The 16,222-nt window shown below is 38.4% G+C and overlaps 2 protein-coding genes across 3 annotated transcripts; both read left to right on the top strand.

Annotated features, from left to right (window-relative positions):
- Positions 1-2,691: 2,691 nt before the first annotated feature.
- LOC128208920 (calmodulin-alpha-like) lies at positions 2,692-9,095 on the top strand. 2 transcript variants are annotated; one of them, XM_052912638.1, is made up of 6 exons: positions 2,692-3,031; positions 3,375-3,405; positions 4,914-5,054; positions 5,828-6,001; positions 6,613-6,723; positions 7,230-9,095. In XM_052912638.1, exons 1-6 carry the CDS (start codon positions 3,029-3,031, stop codon positions 7,355-7,357), a joined length of 588 nt encoding a protein of 195 aa, XP_052768598.1. In that variant the 5' UTR covers positions 2,692-3,028; the 3' UTR covers positions 7,358-9,095. The 2 variants fall into 2 exon arrangements, with proteins under 2 accessions (XP_052768598.1, XP_052768597.1); XM_052912637.1 differs by lacking the exon at positions 2,692-3,031 and adding an exon at positions 3,068-3,227.
- Positions 9,096-10,069: 974 nt separating this feature from the next.
- LOC128208921 (calmodulin-beta-like) lies at positions 10,070-14,762 on the top strand. The gene is made up of 6 exons (XM_052912639.1): positions 10,070-10,296; positions 11,190-11,223; positions 12,349-12,492; positions 12,804-12,897; positions 13,144-13,292; positions 14,296-14,762. The coding sequence occupies exons 1-6, from the start codon at positions 10,294-10,296 to the stop codon at positions 14,325-14,327; spliced, it is 456 nt and encodes a 151-aa protein (XP_052768599.1). The 5' UTR covers positions 10,070-10,293; the 3' UTR covers positions 14,328-14,762.
- Positions 14,763-16,222: the final 1,460 nt, after the last annotated feature.

Below are 16,222 nucleotides of genomic sequence, written 5' to 3'. Positions count from 1 at the left end.
CCAAAGTGTTTTGTCGTTTTCCCTCACCCATCATTAACATTTCTATTGTTACCACTGTCAACATTTAAGACGTTACCATTACTACGTGATACCAGAATGTTTAAAATCAAGGTCAAATGAAGAGTTGTATATTTAAAAAAAGAAGATCACCTTCTTGAAAGGGTTAAGCAAACTAGTTGTTACGGATTCACTGAATCGGTCAGCGCAAGACTTTCATGTAGATGGGTCATGATATTCCTACCTGACAGTTGAATGTCGTCTTGTGACAGTCCTGTTGTTGCCATCCTCCGACTGACAGTTGAATGTCGTCTTGTGACAGTCCTGTTGTTGCCATCCTCCGACTGACAGTTGATTGTCGTCTTGTGACAGTCCTGTGTTTGCGATTCCCCGACTGACAGTTGATTCTCGTCTTGTTACAGTCCTGTTATTGCCATCTCTCGACTGACAGTTGAATGTCGTCTTGTGACAGTCCTGTGTTTGCGATTCTCCGACTGACAGTTGAATGTCGTCTTGTGACAATCCAGTGTTTGCGATTCCCCGACTGACTGTTGAATGTCATCTTGTGACAATCCAGTGTTTGCGATTCCCCGACTGACAGTTGAATGTCGTCTTGTAACAGTCCTGTTGTTGCCATCCTCCGACTGACAGTTGAGTGTCGTCTTGTAACAGTCCTGTTATTGCTATCTTCCGACTGACAGTTGAGTGTCGTCTTGTAACAGTCCTGTTATTGCAATCTTCCGACTGACAGTTGAATGTCGCCTTTTGACAGTCATGTGTTTGCGATTCCCCGTCTGACAGTTGAATGTCATCTTGTGACAATCCAGTGTTTGCGATTCCCCGACTGACAGTTGAATGTCATCTTGTGACAATCCAGTGTTTGCGATTCCCCGACTGACAGTTGAGTGTCGTCTTGTAACAGTCCTGTTATTTCTATCTTCCGACTGACAGTTGAATGTCGCCCTTTGACAGTCATGTGTTTGCGATTCCCCGTCTGACAGTTGAATGTCATCTTGTGACAATCCAGTGTTTGCGATTCCCCGTCTGACAGTTGAATGTCATCTTGTGACAATCCAGTGTTTGCAATTCCCCGACTGACAGTTTAATGTCATCTTGTGACAATCCAGTGTTTGCGATTCCCCGACTGACAGTTGAGTGTCGTCTTGTAACGGTCCTATTATTGCTATCTTCCGACTGACAGTTGAATGTCGCCTTTTGACAGTCATGTTTTTGCGATTCCCCGTCTGACAGTTGAATGTCATCTTGTGACAATCCAGTATTTGCGATTCCCCGACTGACAGTTGAATGTCATCTTGTGACAATCCAGTGTTTGCGATTCCCCGACTGACAGTTGAATGTCGTCTTGTAACAGTCCTGTTATTGCTATCTTCCGACTGACAGTTGATACTGTCGTCTTGTAACAGTCCTGTTATTGCTATCCCTCGACTGACAGTTGAGTGTCGTCTTGTAACAGTCCTGTTATTGCTATTCTCCGATTGACAGTTGAGTGTCGTCGTGTAACAGTCCTGATATTGCTTTCTTCCGACTGACAGTTGAATGTCGCCTTTTGACAGTCATGTGTTTGCGATTCCCCGTCTGACAGTTGAATGTCATCTTGTGACAATCCAGTGTTTGCGATTCTCCGACTGACAGTTGAATGTCATCTTGTGACAATCCAGTGTTTGCGATTCCCCGATTGACAGTTGAATGTCGTCTTGTGACAGTCCTGTTATTGCTATCTTCCGACTGACAGTTGAGTGTCGTCTTGTAACAGTCCTGTTATTGCTATATTCCGACTGACAGACGAGTGTCCTCTTGTGACAGTCCTGTTATTGCTATCTTCCGATTGACAGTTGAGTGTCGTCTTGTAACAGTCCTGTTATTGCTATCTTCCGACTGACAGTTGAGTGTCGTCTTGTAACAGTCCTGTTATTGCTATTCGCCGACTGACAGTTGCATATCTCCTTGTAACAATCCTTTATTTCGATCCCCCGACTGACAGTTGAATGTCGTCTTGTGACAGCCCCGTGTATGCGATTTCCCGACTGACAGTTGAATGTCATCTTGTGACAATCCTGCCACTGCGACCCCCCGACTGACAGTTGAATGTCGCCTTGAGACAGTCCTGTTATTGCGATTTCCAGACTGACAGTTGAATGTCGCCTTGAGACAGTCCTGTTATTGCGATTTCCCGACTGACAGTTGAATGTCGTCTTTTGACAGTCGTGTTACTGCGATTCCCCGGCTCACATTTGAATGTCGTCTTGTGACAGTCCTGTGTTTGCGATCCTCCGACTTACAGTTGAATTACGACTTATAGCAGTGCGCATTGTAAATGTGATCCCCCACTAGTTTGATTGCTATGATTCACTTTAACTTGTTTGTACGAGGTCGTTGACCGATATGGTTGAAGTGGTCTGGTCAAAGAGTAGCGGTGCTGCAGCGGGATAAGGTTCCGAAAATGAAAATCATCCATTGTTAAATAGTACATACTTGGAAATAATGGGTTTATTGCGAGTAATCTCAATGATATTTATTAAAATATCTCATCATTATCAAGCCATGAATGTCCATCATTTACCATTCAATCAACGTAAAACCTTTGAGTTTAACAAAATCATTTTCACAAACGATAAACTTTAAAATTTGGATGCTAATCACGGCTTCCATGGGATACAGATTACAGCATCAAAATATGCTCTACTTTATCACATTTTAATATATCGAGAGTAATGCGTTTACGTCGTATCAGGCATTCTATCTTTGTACTCACATGCTTTAAGCTATTAAACAGTCACATATCATCGTGCATGGCTGGCTGTGAGTTTTCTGAATCAGATATTAGGGAGAACAAAGTGTATAAATAGCAAACAAATGAAAAGCAGGTCATGATGAACTTTATTATGCCACAATAGGTCAAGGTTTGCTTTTGAAAAGTTAAAAGTGAAACAAAATGTGAGGTGGTATTGTTGTTCTGGGACTTACTTTAGATGCGCCACACAAGGATAGCTATAACAGCAGCTTGGTAAACATGGTAAGAGAGTTTTTATCTTCGTAAAGGTAACACGCTGCTTTAGTGTAATTTTATGTTAAAGTGACATGTGTTTTATCCAATGCCCACGTCATTGACGAAATTCCGATGTAATTCAATTGGAGAAAAGGGATGGTTACTTCTTCAGGTGTAAAGTGTAGACATGTCTACATCGCGTAAAACTCGTAGGAAAAATGGAGTACGTGCATTTTAATCGTTGGAATAACAGGATTTTAGTTTACTTTTCATAATTCGTTTTAAGCACTAGGATTTTCACATATTGATTTGATTGTTTAATACATGTAAAGCTTGAAAATATATAAAATATTTTATTTGTTTCGTGAAGGTCGACAGACTGACGGATAAAGATGTCAAAGGTAAGTAACTGAACCTCTAATTCTATTGATATTAGAAAAAAAATGGCATTTTCAAAGCATATTTCTGTACCGTCATTAATTTATGAATATGTATCAATACGCTTGTATGCCTAGTATATAAATAGGAATAAATACAAGGGAACATATGTTGAGGCCGAACAAACCAATAAGCTACTATTCACATACACGTCATGATGCAGGCCTTAAGGCAACATATGTATACATATATATACGCATGGTAACACGATAAAGCGACCCATTAGGTACAAAGTCAATGCGAATCTTTGCTACGTACGCACAAGATTACATTAAGTCTGGTTTTACAGCTTATACTTGAGCTGAAATGATTAATAGTATCAAATTAACCAGATCGGAGGTCGTTACATTTCCTTTTAACTAGAGTCATGGTTTTTAACGCCCAATGTTTTCCCCTAGCTTTTTAATATTGATCTCCGAATTACAAATACAATCATGCTATAACTCTTAGGGGATTGTCGGTGTATGTTACATAATTATGGCAAATCGATAAAAAAAATTTTGCAGGAACATTGTTTAAATGCGCTGTTATCGGAGAAAATATCAAACACCTACGTTTCGCATACATGGTTAGGTGTTTATTATCAAACCACATTTCAAGTTGAATTAACTCCAATAGAACTAGATTTAGTTGCTGTTTTAAAATTTATGTTGTGATAATTGCAAAACTAGTATTGGAATTTGACTGGAGTCAACGCAAACCTATGTCCCTTTGCCATTAAAATGCAGTAGCAGATCGAGAGGGCGCATTTGGCACCCCACCCCCCCTAAAATCATCCGAGTTTATTTTTTATTTCAATAATCTATAAGAAAAAAGTTAGAAAATACGCCCAAATTGCACCATTCCGGACTACATCCTGTAAAAATTGTCGTGGAGGATGACCCCCCGCCCCCCACCAACACTTAAAACCAAAACAATCGGTTCTGATGGAGAGCGCAAGTCAAAAGGTTACGCCCCCTAGTTACGCGCCGTCTAACTTTAAATCCTGGATCCGCCCCTGAAAAGGTGATGGGACACCTGGTGGGATCTCGCCGTAATTCGGCCAATGGTCGCGGACAGACTCTAAAACATTAGCACCACTGAACGGGTGCAACATTAGCTCACACAGGAAAACTGACTTAAGAATCATAGTCCTCCAGACTATTTGACACATAAATACAAACTTTCGGCCTTGATGCAAAATTAATAATCTCACCCAGAAATCATAAATTTTAAATCAACAATTATGTTGTTAACTGAGGATGCATCTGACTATTTGTATATACTTATATGCATGCTGATTTTGTTGATGATTACTCAAAATGTTTTATAAAAAAGGTTATATCCATCTATATAGTATCCCAATGTATTATTCATGTTCGTATATTTCATATCATCGGAGAGGGTATATATCCTTTGTACTCATCTGTATATATGTTCATCTCTTACCTTATGGAGGAATAAAAAGTATATCTATCTATCTATCTCTCAGAGTACAGGCGAGTGTTTGACGAGTACAAGGGCCGGACTGGGGAGGTGGAGTACAGGCACCTGGAGAAGATGCTGAACAAGCTGAGCCAACAGCCGGACGAGTTGGAGATGGAGTCCATCTACGAACACCTCGACATTTACTGTGAGTATATATAGTATGTTCATGGGGGCCAATTATATCAACACACATGACCGTACGATTGCTTTTTCGAGTAGCTATACCATCTATTAATAAAATACTAATGTCTTTTTGGTCTGTTAAGGCAGAGTGTAAAATTATGCTTTTGAAAGTTAAACTTTCAACTTAAATTGTGAAACTCAAAACGTAAATCTTTTTTTGCTTAATAAAAATGGTTGATCGTGATTATCATACAGACAATATTCCTTATAAAGTCCAAAAATTACATTAAACAGTGCACAAATTATACCGAAACAAAATTACTGAGCTTAGCCTAATCCTGCTATAACGGAATAAAGGTCTTTCGAGAAAAGAGAGCCAGGTTTCAGAGCCGAAGATACGTGGAAATCGTTCTAGAAGACAAGGCAAGGGCAGGGCTGAAACTTATGTTACTATAATTTGTATACAAACCCTTTTTTCATCTTTTCTCTTGTGGTTTCTTTGTGAATGTACTGTATGTATGATTTGAACGTTTTGATGTTTTCTAAAAAGAACACTATAATAATATTAATCATACACAAGCCTCGATTCCAAGCATTTGAACCATTACGGATCTCATTGCGGAAATTGTGCACGAGAACATATTAGGCTGTCCCTCGTCGGAAATCGAACAAATAACAAATCGGAATCCTCACGCGAGTCTTTGAACTTTTACACAAATAGATCTATGTACATGCATGTGTGTTTATCCACTGAAATTATTCAGATTTATTTATTAAGATTGCTTTTCTATGCAGGTAATGGTTCTATAAGTTTTCCGCACTTCCTTACGCTAATGGCGAACCGGTTTAGCGTTGAGGTACTGGACACTAAAGCGCGCAAGAAGCGGCAAGAAGCAGACGACTTGCTCAGCGAGATGAAAGAGGCTTTCAAGGTCTTTGACGGGGACGGCAACGGTTATATTAGCCAAGGTAGGCTGCGATTTGTTAAATACATGGCGTCCAACTATTATTTCGATTTTGAAGTATTTAGTATGGTCAACTTGTTCCTGATGTTCAGGAAACACGATCCACATTTAAAGATTTATTTTAAAAAAACACACACTTGCATAAGTGTTGGATGGACTTGCGGTTATCTGGTCTAGCTACGTAACATCTTTGGTTACTTGCCTTTTTCCTGACGTCGGTACATTTCATGTTTCATTTAAACGTGTAAGCATTTCATGTTTCGTTTAAACTTGTAAGCATTTTAGCTATTCAACATATGTCACTAGCGGATTTAGACGGGGCGTACCCGGCGCGCACCTCCTCTAAGTTTATCAATTTTTTTATGTCAATATCAGAGAATTGATATGAAAGGTATGCACTGCAATGCACGAAATTTTCTTTAGGAAGGGGCGTAATTTTAAGTTGGCATCCAAAAGTGCTTCCCCTTTAACGCCAAATCCTGAAACCGCCAATGCATGTGTAACACTTGTCCGCGCTATATTCACAATAGTATCATAATCAAATGCCATGGGCTATATTCGCCAATAAAGACATTCAAAAATGAAGTCCTTTTTGAACAACTTGGGCTCTTGCAGCGGAGCTAAAACACACGCTGTACAAGATGGGGGAGCGACTGATGGAGGAGGAGATCGAGGAGATGATGATGGAGGCGGACACGGACGGCGACGGGCAGATCAGCTTCCCAGGTACTGCAGTACTGGTCCCTATACCACACACATACTCAAGCCATGTTCGCACATCATGATTCAAAATAAGTTATCATCAAAATACTCCATGATAGAATGCGCTTCAAAAACGAATTAATTATTTAAAAAAATGTAATGGTGCTATGCGGTTATTTGGTAAAAAATGAGTTTTGCTTGAGAATTTACTTCAGTACTAGTATGATATTGGGGCCTGGGCTATTTTGAGTAGTTAACAAAGCATGTGTGTAACTTATAACTGTATACATGAACCTATTTGAAAAAGAAAGTATTTGGTATAAATTGGCATAAAATAGGTGGAATAAACTACGCCGTTGCTTGGCTTAGAAAATACCGTACAATATATACATACATCATGTTACAATTATTTTCTCCAAACGAAAGTACGCCAATCCTGTGTTGTATACCAAAATGGTGTTCAAACCATCATTAAGATGCTACCCCATTATTTTAATCGCATTACTGTACATTAAAGTACCTTGTTGCAGAGTTCTGCCGGCTGGTACGAATACAGGAAATGGAGGACAATCCCGGAAGTCAGATGAGTCAAAACATAAACGCCACCCCCAGCCAGATCGCCTCAGCCCTCTCAGGAATACAGGAAGTGGATGACTAGCACACATGCACGCGTGAGAGAACATATTTGGTATAAAAAAAAACATGTTTTAATGAAAAGTGGAATTTCACATGCGTGAATCTGCCGTTTTGGGTCAAAACGTGCGTTCATGCTGATTCAAATTTATGCTAAATCATTTCGTGCACGATATCTGTATAATACATCCATACATATGGAGTCGTTGGAATAAGGGTAAAGCCCGACATCATTCAATTTGGAGTATTGGGGCAACGATTAGTCATTTAGTTGCCCACAATGACCGGATGGGTTATGGGCTGCGGGTAAAGGGCGGTGGAATGTACGAAGCTCGGGCTTCAGGCCCCAACGCTTACCCGCACCCATGTAGGATGTTCATTTTAATGTACCATACTTTAGCTTTGAAGTATTATTGTGTTTTGAACTTGCTGTATTGAGGCTGACCCCTCCCGCCATTATTGGCACGATGTCGAATTTTTAATGAGTACTCAGGTTTCAAGATGGTGGAACTCAAACTCAGAAACTCAGAATTTGTCATTATCTGGCCCCGTTGGGGACCTCAATATAGATATATATGTTGTTTGTCAGGCATGATTCAGGTAGAAATTAAAGAGAGTATTTGGGAGAGCTATTTGTATTTCTAAAGGGGCCCCATCCACAATTTATAAAATTTACAATACTAATTTATGCCACCAACTGTGCAATCACGTTCTCATTCATCAGAGGTTTGATAATGATAAATCTAAATTATGTTTGCATAGCATCATCACTCGAGTGTATGCAGTGTATGTCGAGAATGCGCAATCAGTGTTTTAAATATTTTGATTCAGTTGTACTCCGACAACCATTCCACAGTAGTATGATACTAATAAGAGTGACACCTTGTTAACAAATAGTTGTGCTAGATCTGATTTCGTCAATATATTGATCAAGTCTTCGATATTGTTCAATGGTTGTCGGGTTAGCGCGTGGTTAGCGCACTCGCTTCTCACCAAGGCGACCCGGGTTCGATTACCGGCCGTGGCGCATGTGAGTTTGATGTGTGGTCACCCAAGCCGGACAAGTGGCTTTCCTCCGGGTATTCCGGTTTCCCCCCACAACACAAGACCCCACTTTCATGCAACATCGTCCAACGAGAGAGAGTGATTAATATAATATTGTAGTAACTTGTTTCACAATTGTCGTAAAATAAATAAGTTTAAACTTTAAGTCATGTTTAATAATATTGTCCTATATTGAACGCTTCAAGAACAAAATTATTTTAAAATGATCATAATTGCACCTTGTCGGGGAATGTCATTGTTATCATTACTCACTTGTGAAATATGATAAGAATATCGTTACTGAAGGATTATGATTCTGGTAAGATTACTTTTAAATAGTTCAAGCTAAGTTTATATGTATATAAGCTTTTATATTGTTTTCTTATTATGTTTGAAATACGGGATTATTTGTTGCGGCAATAAATCTACATATTTGTCTCATATGATTGTGTATTGTTCAAATGCCAGATATTTTAGCTGCCATTCGTTGATATTTATTATATTGTTACACCATTTAAGTGCGTACTGAAATGTTTATATGTGTCAAAATAATCGTTTTTTAAATTAATTGTTCTTTTTATGATGTAAGTATGTTACACTATAATTGTGTTTTCTGACTTTACATACAAACAGTTTATGTTCTGGTACCGGTGTTATTTTTCGACTTCTTTTGTTATGAGAAAAAAAAAATGGAAAAATAAAAAATGTCAATAGCCTGATACTGTGTTGTGTATGTTACTGAGGTGACCATATTTCCCTATATAGGTATAGACGGGTGATAATTGTCTATTCTCATGTTTCTTTCAAAGGTGCCTTACTACCTAAGTACCGTCAACGTATATTGATGTGCAGTTAAGGAATCAGATACATAATATTGTAAACTGTGGACGCCAGGTGACCGTGTATCATTTGAAGGATTTTGCGTAAAGAATAAAGAAAAAGAAAATCTTAAGGATGCACTCATTTTCCCAATTGTGATGCACCACACTTATAATAATTGTTTTAATTTATCGAAAATGATGAATAAATATCGAAAAAGCAATGGTTCTTATAAAGGATACCGTGTTTGATTTGAAAGAAATGTGCAGAAAACGCGGTATTTCTACCTTATGACACGATAGTTGATCACTGTAAATATTTGAGGATCAACCAGTCATTTAACATTTGTGCGTTTATAGCTATTAAATACACGTTTTCAATCTTGTTATCAGTAAGATTTTTTTCCATAAATACATAATTTGGTAAGTTCTTAAAGTTTATCACTCAAAATTTATGTTTGTTTAAAATACATGTGTATGTATTGATTTTAAATATGTGTATTACTTTAACCCTTTTTCAAAAAAGTTGTAAAAAACCCTTAGAAGATTGCGAAATTTCAATTTCGGCTGAAATGAAGAGCAAGCTACAAGCTGTATTAACTTTATCTATAACGAATATATTTCAAATTTAAGTTAATATCAGCAAGAAAATACCATTGAAAGGGATGCCAAAATAATATATGGTCACCATGCAGACATCAAAATTTACCGCACAGGTGAAAGGGGTTATCAGAGATCTAGGTTATTTATGGATCTAATACCTTAAAGGGATAAATAAAAATGCGTTTGTTTGCCTTTATCTTAAAGCAAAATGTTATTGCGTTTAAAGATTGGCTGTATATGTTGGGATATTAATAGACGAACGGCAGATTCAAGGTTAAGCCAATCAATGCAATAATCGCAGAGCGTTTCTTCAGGACTAGTCGTCTATTACTGAAATTAACGGCAATTTGGATAATGTAGCAAAAATTAGCCTCAACTTGACAAACCTTTCTTTATTTGTACCCGGCTCAGGTATATCGGTCGATACTAGGACGATTAGGCGGACATTTTCAAAGTTCTTCATCTGTGTGTTGCAACTAGGGGACTTATCACGACCATGGTAAGTTATTAAATGTTGTTTTAGTTTTACATCATATTGACATTGAGTCACAATAATGCCAGAACATAATGCATTACATTTTCAAGTTCTCTGCATCTTTAAATATAAAATGAATGTTACATAAACACTCGTACATGCGTGTAATTTTGGGGAAAAGGGTAAAATGACAACTGATTCGGTTTATTACAGTAACTGTACACCTTTTTGTGTTTAACTGTTTTCTTACTAAAATTTCTACAGCATCACGGTCGATTATAAGTATTTTACATCATGTCACGTAATACTCGTATAATAACAGTATAATACATCGTATATTTACGGTATTTAAGATATGCCAAAGCTATACTAGTCATCTTTCTTCTGTCAATTCTATTCGGTGTCAAATTATGAATTTTTTGAACGGGCGGATGTTTCCATGACATAGTCATTTCAGTCAAACATTACAATGCATTGAAATTAAAAAAAAAATGTTTGCATTAGCCCATTTAATATAGATCTGAATGTTAAAGTTTCATTTTTTATTATCATTTTATACGGTGTAAAATTATAAGTTTATAAGGGGGAAGAAAATATGTCCATGCCAAGCAAACATCATAGCATGTATGTAAATATTCCTGTAAAAGTTTCAGTCACTTTCAATTTCACTTTATTACGTGGTAAAACTATGAATTTTCAAATTGGAGGAAAATATTTCCATGACATGCATTCATCATTAGCAGGTACATGTAGATCTGCCTGTAGATATGTAGAGTCATTTTGTTTCAGACAATTTCAGTGTGATAAAATTCGGGGTTTTTTCCATAACATACATATATACATCTAAAACTGCCTATGTTTAATAGAGCACTATAAACTCGTCGATTTTCCCCAGTGTCTAGTTTTTCTTCTTGCAGGCTAAAGTTGAGATTACAGACGAGTTAAGGGACGGTAAGCAATTGTTTTACTTAAACATCCAAAAGTACAACTAAAAATAAAAATACTTAGCGAAGAATGCATAAATGGCAATAATAATTTTCAGACGACAATGGACACCATGGTCGTCGGTGTAAATTGATACACTTAGCTATGATGAGTTTGATTGTTTAAGGCTACCCAGATGATTTGATTAATATCAAGTGACGCAACCAAAATAAATAATTTACTTCCAATTCAAAAACGCAAATGTAAACAATACATTGGTATTCATCTCTGAGTTATTTATGGTCGAACATGAGTAGTTAAGATAGATATATGGAATAGCTATTAAATTGTGTCTGAAATTTCAGAACTGTTTATGGTCATGAGTATTTACATGCGTCATCAAAGTTTGTTTGTTTGAAGAGCACAGCCATGTATCCCTTTTGATTGCCAAAATATTTGCATGCCACGTTTGATCGGGACAATAGCTACAGGAGTTTTTTTTTATTCTGACAGACCTGTTTATTTTTGCCCAAATAAAGCGTATGAAAAATGATAATGATCAATATTCAAAGAGACATATATATATAGGACAAAGACAAAAAGAAATATTTTCGCATTATTTAGATGTCGGTGGGGATTCAGGACTAACGCAGTCTAACCCTAACCCTTTATTATTCCAAAATCGAATCCCCTAAATACTCGATTTCGTTTCCTATATAACACTTAACCACAGGGTGTTGGTGATATGGTTAATATATCGACTAAAATATAGCCGATACGTTTTTAATGTATAAAAGATATATGTTATTTTGTATGTGCTTTCTATGGAATATGTCACGCCATTCGGAATGTTTGTCACGCATCACTTCTAGACGCACGCACCAACAGCAAAACACAAGCAGGCACACACACAAACACACGCGCGCGCGCACGCACGCACACACGCGCACGCACGCACACGCACACGCACGCACGCACGCACGCACGCACGCACACACACACACACACACTAAAGCATCGATGGTGTTGGAGATGTGCGTCTGGCAGGAATGTCAATGAACACAAACAAGAGTTGGACTGGCTTGAGATACCTGGGTCACTCAGAACCCTTCCCTGACTAGATGTATAACTATTTCGTTCTATATTTCGCAGAGTATCGGTCGGCGTTCGACATGTTTGATAAGGACGGGGATGGGACAATCACGACCAAGGAGCTGGGCACCGTAATGAGGTCACTAGGACAGGACCCTAGCGAACAGGAACTCGTTGACATGATTAACGAGGTCGACATGGACGGTAAGCACGCCTGGGAATCGATAGCTTCATTTCAGTTTACTGAACTTAAAATGGAGAATAGTTAATAAAGTTTTCCGGTGTTTAAGTTGTTCAGGAGTGCTAAGGAGAAACTAGCCTACATATTTTATCCAAAATGATTTTAACAAAAACAGCTGCATCAGTAAGTTTACCAAACTATTGTAATTCTGCCGGCTGTCAAATCTTTTCTAAACTCCAACATAACACTTGTGTGGCAAAACACGAATATCATTCAGGCAAATGAAGAAAATTGTGTATACACGAGTACGTCAAATAAATGCAATCTTTTGCAGGCAACAAGACCATTGACTTTGACGAGTTCTGTTTGATGATGAAGAAGCGGTCGTCAGAACAAAATGCTGACGATGATCTCAGGGACGCCTTTAAGTAGGATACATAATAAAAAATGCTTTCTCTCGGATATAAGCAATGCACATTAAAGAAATGAATGTCATATAAATTTTAGAATTTTCACGGTTAATTGTCATGAGGTCTACTTTCTTGATGGTAGTGCATATTTTTAGGATTTGGGATTATTAAGTCCATCTGCCCGGCCGCCTTATAGAACATATAGGTTGTAGACAGCTGTCAGTACTTTAAAATGCATCCACCGCCCTTATTCTCTCCATACAGCGTATTTGACAACGACGGTAACGGCTACATTTCGATGTCGGAGCTGCGCCAGGTGATGATAAACCTCGGGGAGGAAATGACTGACGAGGAGGTGCTCGAGATGCTCAAGGAGGCCGACATCGACGGCGACGGGCAGATCAGTTATGATGGTTAGTTTGGGCCGATGGCAATGAGTGTATAATTATGTCGTCGGCGACGGACAGATCAGTTATGATGGTTAGTTTGGGCCGATGGCAATGAGTGTATGATTATGTCGTCGGCGACGGACAGATCAGTTATGATGGTTAGTTTGAGCCGATGGCAATGAGTGTATAATTATGTCGTCGGCGACGGACAGATCAGTTATAATGGTTAGTTTGGGCCGATTGCAATGAGTGTATAATTATGTCGTCGGCGACGGACAGATCAGTTATGATGGTAAGTTTGGGCCGATGGCAATGAGTGTATATTTATGTCGTCGGCGACGGACAGATCAGTTATAATGGTTAGTTTGGGCCGATTGCAATGAGTGTATAATTATGTCGTCGGCGACGGACAGATCAGTTATGATGGTTAGTTTGGGCCGATGGCAATGAGTGTATAATTATGTCGTCGGCGACGGACAGATCAGTTATGATGGTAAGTTTGGGCCGATGGCAATGAGTGTATAATTATGTCGTCGGCGACGGACAGATCAGTTATGGTGGTAATTTTGGGCCAACAGCAACAAGCATGTATATAAATGGCGACGGGCTTAACTGATGTGAAGGTGAGTTTGGGCCGATGGCGTCGAGTAAAGATGTCGTCGGCGACGGACAGACGGCGAACCTTGAAAATGAATAAGGGCCGACGTTGACGGTTAGATAACCCAAGGTGAGTTTGTATTACCTGGTTATGTATGCGACCAGTTCACTTAATTGTTAGTTTGTGAAGGACAGAGAAGCTACAACAGAAGTCAACGGACAGATAGCTATGTCGGTGAATTTTGGTCGACGGCGACAATCAGCTTTGAATGCGAGATGAGTAATTTGGCGAAGATGGGCATATTGTTTATGAAGAGGGTGTAGTTTTACTTAATAAGATTAGCTTTCACATTTAGTTAATAAATGGTAGATACATGTACAACGTAATGTTTGTAAATCTGTATACTTCTTTCACAATTTTATATTGCAGAGTTTGTGCGGATGATGACGAATAAAGACTGACCATATACCTGCTACAATGCCTTCTAGTGATACAGTACATGAACACTGAACATTTCAAGTGTTCCTTACATTTCACAAGTGCCATTGCCAGACATTCCCTGGGGTGCGGCTGTAGTTTTATTGACACTTGAACATGAACATGTTCATCATCATTTTCTGCAATAAGGATCTCGTATTTAAAGTTTTTAAATTGACTGTATGACCAATAAGTGTGTATCTGTGCTTGAAGGTTATGTTTTTCTTGTGATATGTCAAGTGCCGTGAAATTATATACACGTACATTGTTAATTGAGGTATTAGCCATGCAAAGGATTCTTTTAGTTTTTAGGTCGATTTATATTTAATATACGTGATCTGACCAAATCAACCGATTTGCTCTTTAACATTTTTTTAAATGTGTATATTATTGAAACAAAATAAATATACATGTACGTATTTTTGTGTGAATAAATACATTCAACAATTATTGCACCTCACTGAGATCGATATGGTGATTAATCGATCCGATGAAGCAATATCGACCTCCTTCAGTCCAACGTACTTGATGTCCTACATCTGTGTCTGTCCTTTACCTCAAGGATAGATATAATTATACTCTCCATGTTTGCCCTCCCGAGTCTCTGATTCAACAATTATACTTGATGCATGTAAATATGTTAAATAATGGGTAATATCAATTTGGAATATCACCGTTTCAAGCAGTTCAAATACCATTTTTTCAGCTAAATTACTTAAACACTTGAAACATTGATAATATATGTATACAGACATAGAGACATGCATTCATATAGAAACCACGCTATCTACCTGAGGCATTTATTTGTCTCGTGTTTTTCAGAGTTGCTTTCGAGAAAACTCCAGGTTTCATGGCAATGGCCTTTATGTAAAGAAAGATCACTATCAACATTAAACACTGCCCCATTTATATCGATGATGTATGCATTTAAATGCTCTACCATCAATGTGTTATATTTCTATGTGGGCTGTCAACATGTTCAGTCAGCTTGACCTTGACCTTAATGAATTTAACAAGAGTGCCGCGGAGCGGTGAGTCTGACCTTGACCTTAATGAATTTAACAATAGTGCCGCGGAGCGGTGAGTCTGACCTTGACCTTAATGAATTTAACAAGAGTGCCACGGAGCGAACACAAACGCTCGTCTGTTGTTGTTACAATGGAAATAGGCACTACACTAAAAAAGTATTAAAGTCAGAGGTATGGAAATTTGCCTCAATGTGATTATTGTCTCGTGCAGGATAAGCACCAAGGTTCATTTGAATATTTTGTAAGTTGTTTTTAAGACGTGAGCAAGAGTCAAGTGTTGTACACCGATGATGACGACGCCAAGGTGACGACGCCAAGGCTAAGACAGTTCCTTGACACTTTTCTCTTAAAAACAAACACATACGCTCTAAAATAATCGAACATATAAAATCTACATTCCGCCATAAACATCTTAGATGCGAGTGGTAAATTTTTGTCCGTCATGTACATGAATCTTTTGTGTACATCCGTCTTTGTCCTTAACCTCAAGGTCAACAACTCGCACATACTTGACATATATTAATTAGTTTTCAGTGACTTACCTTACTTTATTAGCCTCCCACCATTTTGAATACGGCTTTGCACATGTCGTTACGTGTGTCGGAAGACCAAACCTTGTCCAAATTACTACTGAATGCTTGTGCACAATGTCTTTCAATTTAGTAGAGGATGGTCATGCGAAGCAGATGACGCCTATTGAGATCAGTAAGTCAAAGGTTACAGTGACCCTGAACACAAAAAGCGTGTCCGATTGATTACCCGAGTATGATTGGGCCTTAGGTCCAAACCGGGTAGGAGGGTAAAGATAAACCCTATTGTTATGGTGGGCAGCATGTCAAAGTGAGTGACGC

This window comes from Mya arenaria, chromosome 11, assembly GCF_026914265.1.
Source record: "Mya arenaria isolate MELC-2E11 chromosome 11, ASM2691426v1".
NCBI lineage: Eukaryota > Metazoa > Mollusca > Bivalvia > Myida > Myidae > Mya > Mya arenaria.
This window is presented reverse-complemented; position numbering and strand designations above follow the sequence as displayed.

Coding starts and splice junctions, on each gene's coding strand:
- LOC128208920 (XM_052912637.1), top strand. CDS start 3,192: ATGTCTACATCGCGTAAAACTCGTAGGAAAAATGGA. Junction 3,406..4,913: donor GACGGATAAAGATGTCAAAG/GTAAGTAACTGA, acceptor TCTATCTCTCAG/AGTACAGGCGAGTGTTTGAC. Junction 6,002..6,612: donor CAACGGTTATATTAGCCAAG/GTAGGCTGCGAT, acceptor GGGCTCTTGCAG/CGGAGCTAAAACACACGCTG.
- LOC128208921 (XM_052912639.1), top strand. Junction 11,224..12,348: donor TACAGACGAGTTAAGGGACG/GTAAGCAATTGT, acceptor TATATTTCGCAG/AGTATCGGTCGGCGTTCGAC. Junction 12,898..13,143: donor GATCTCAGGGACGCCTTTAA/GTAGGATACATA, acceptor CTCTCCATACAG/CGTATTTGACAACGACGGTA.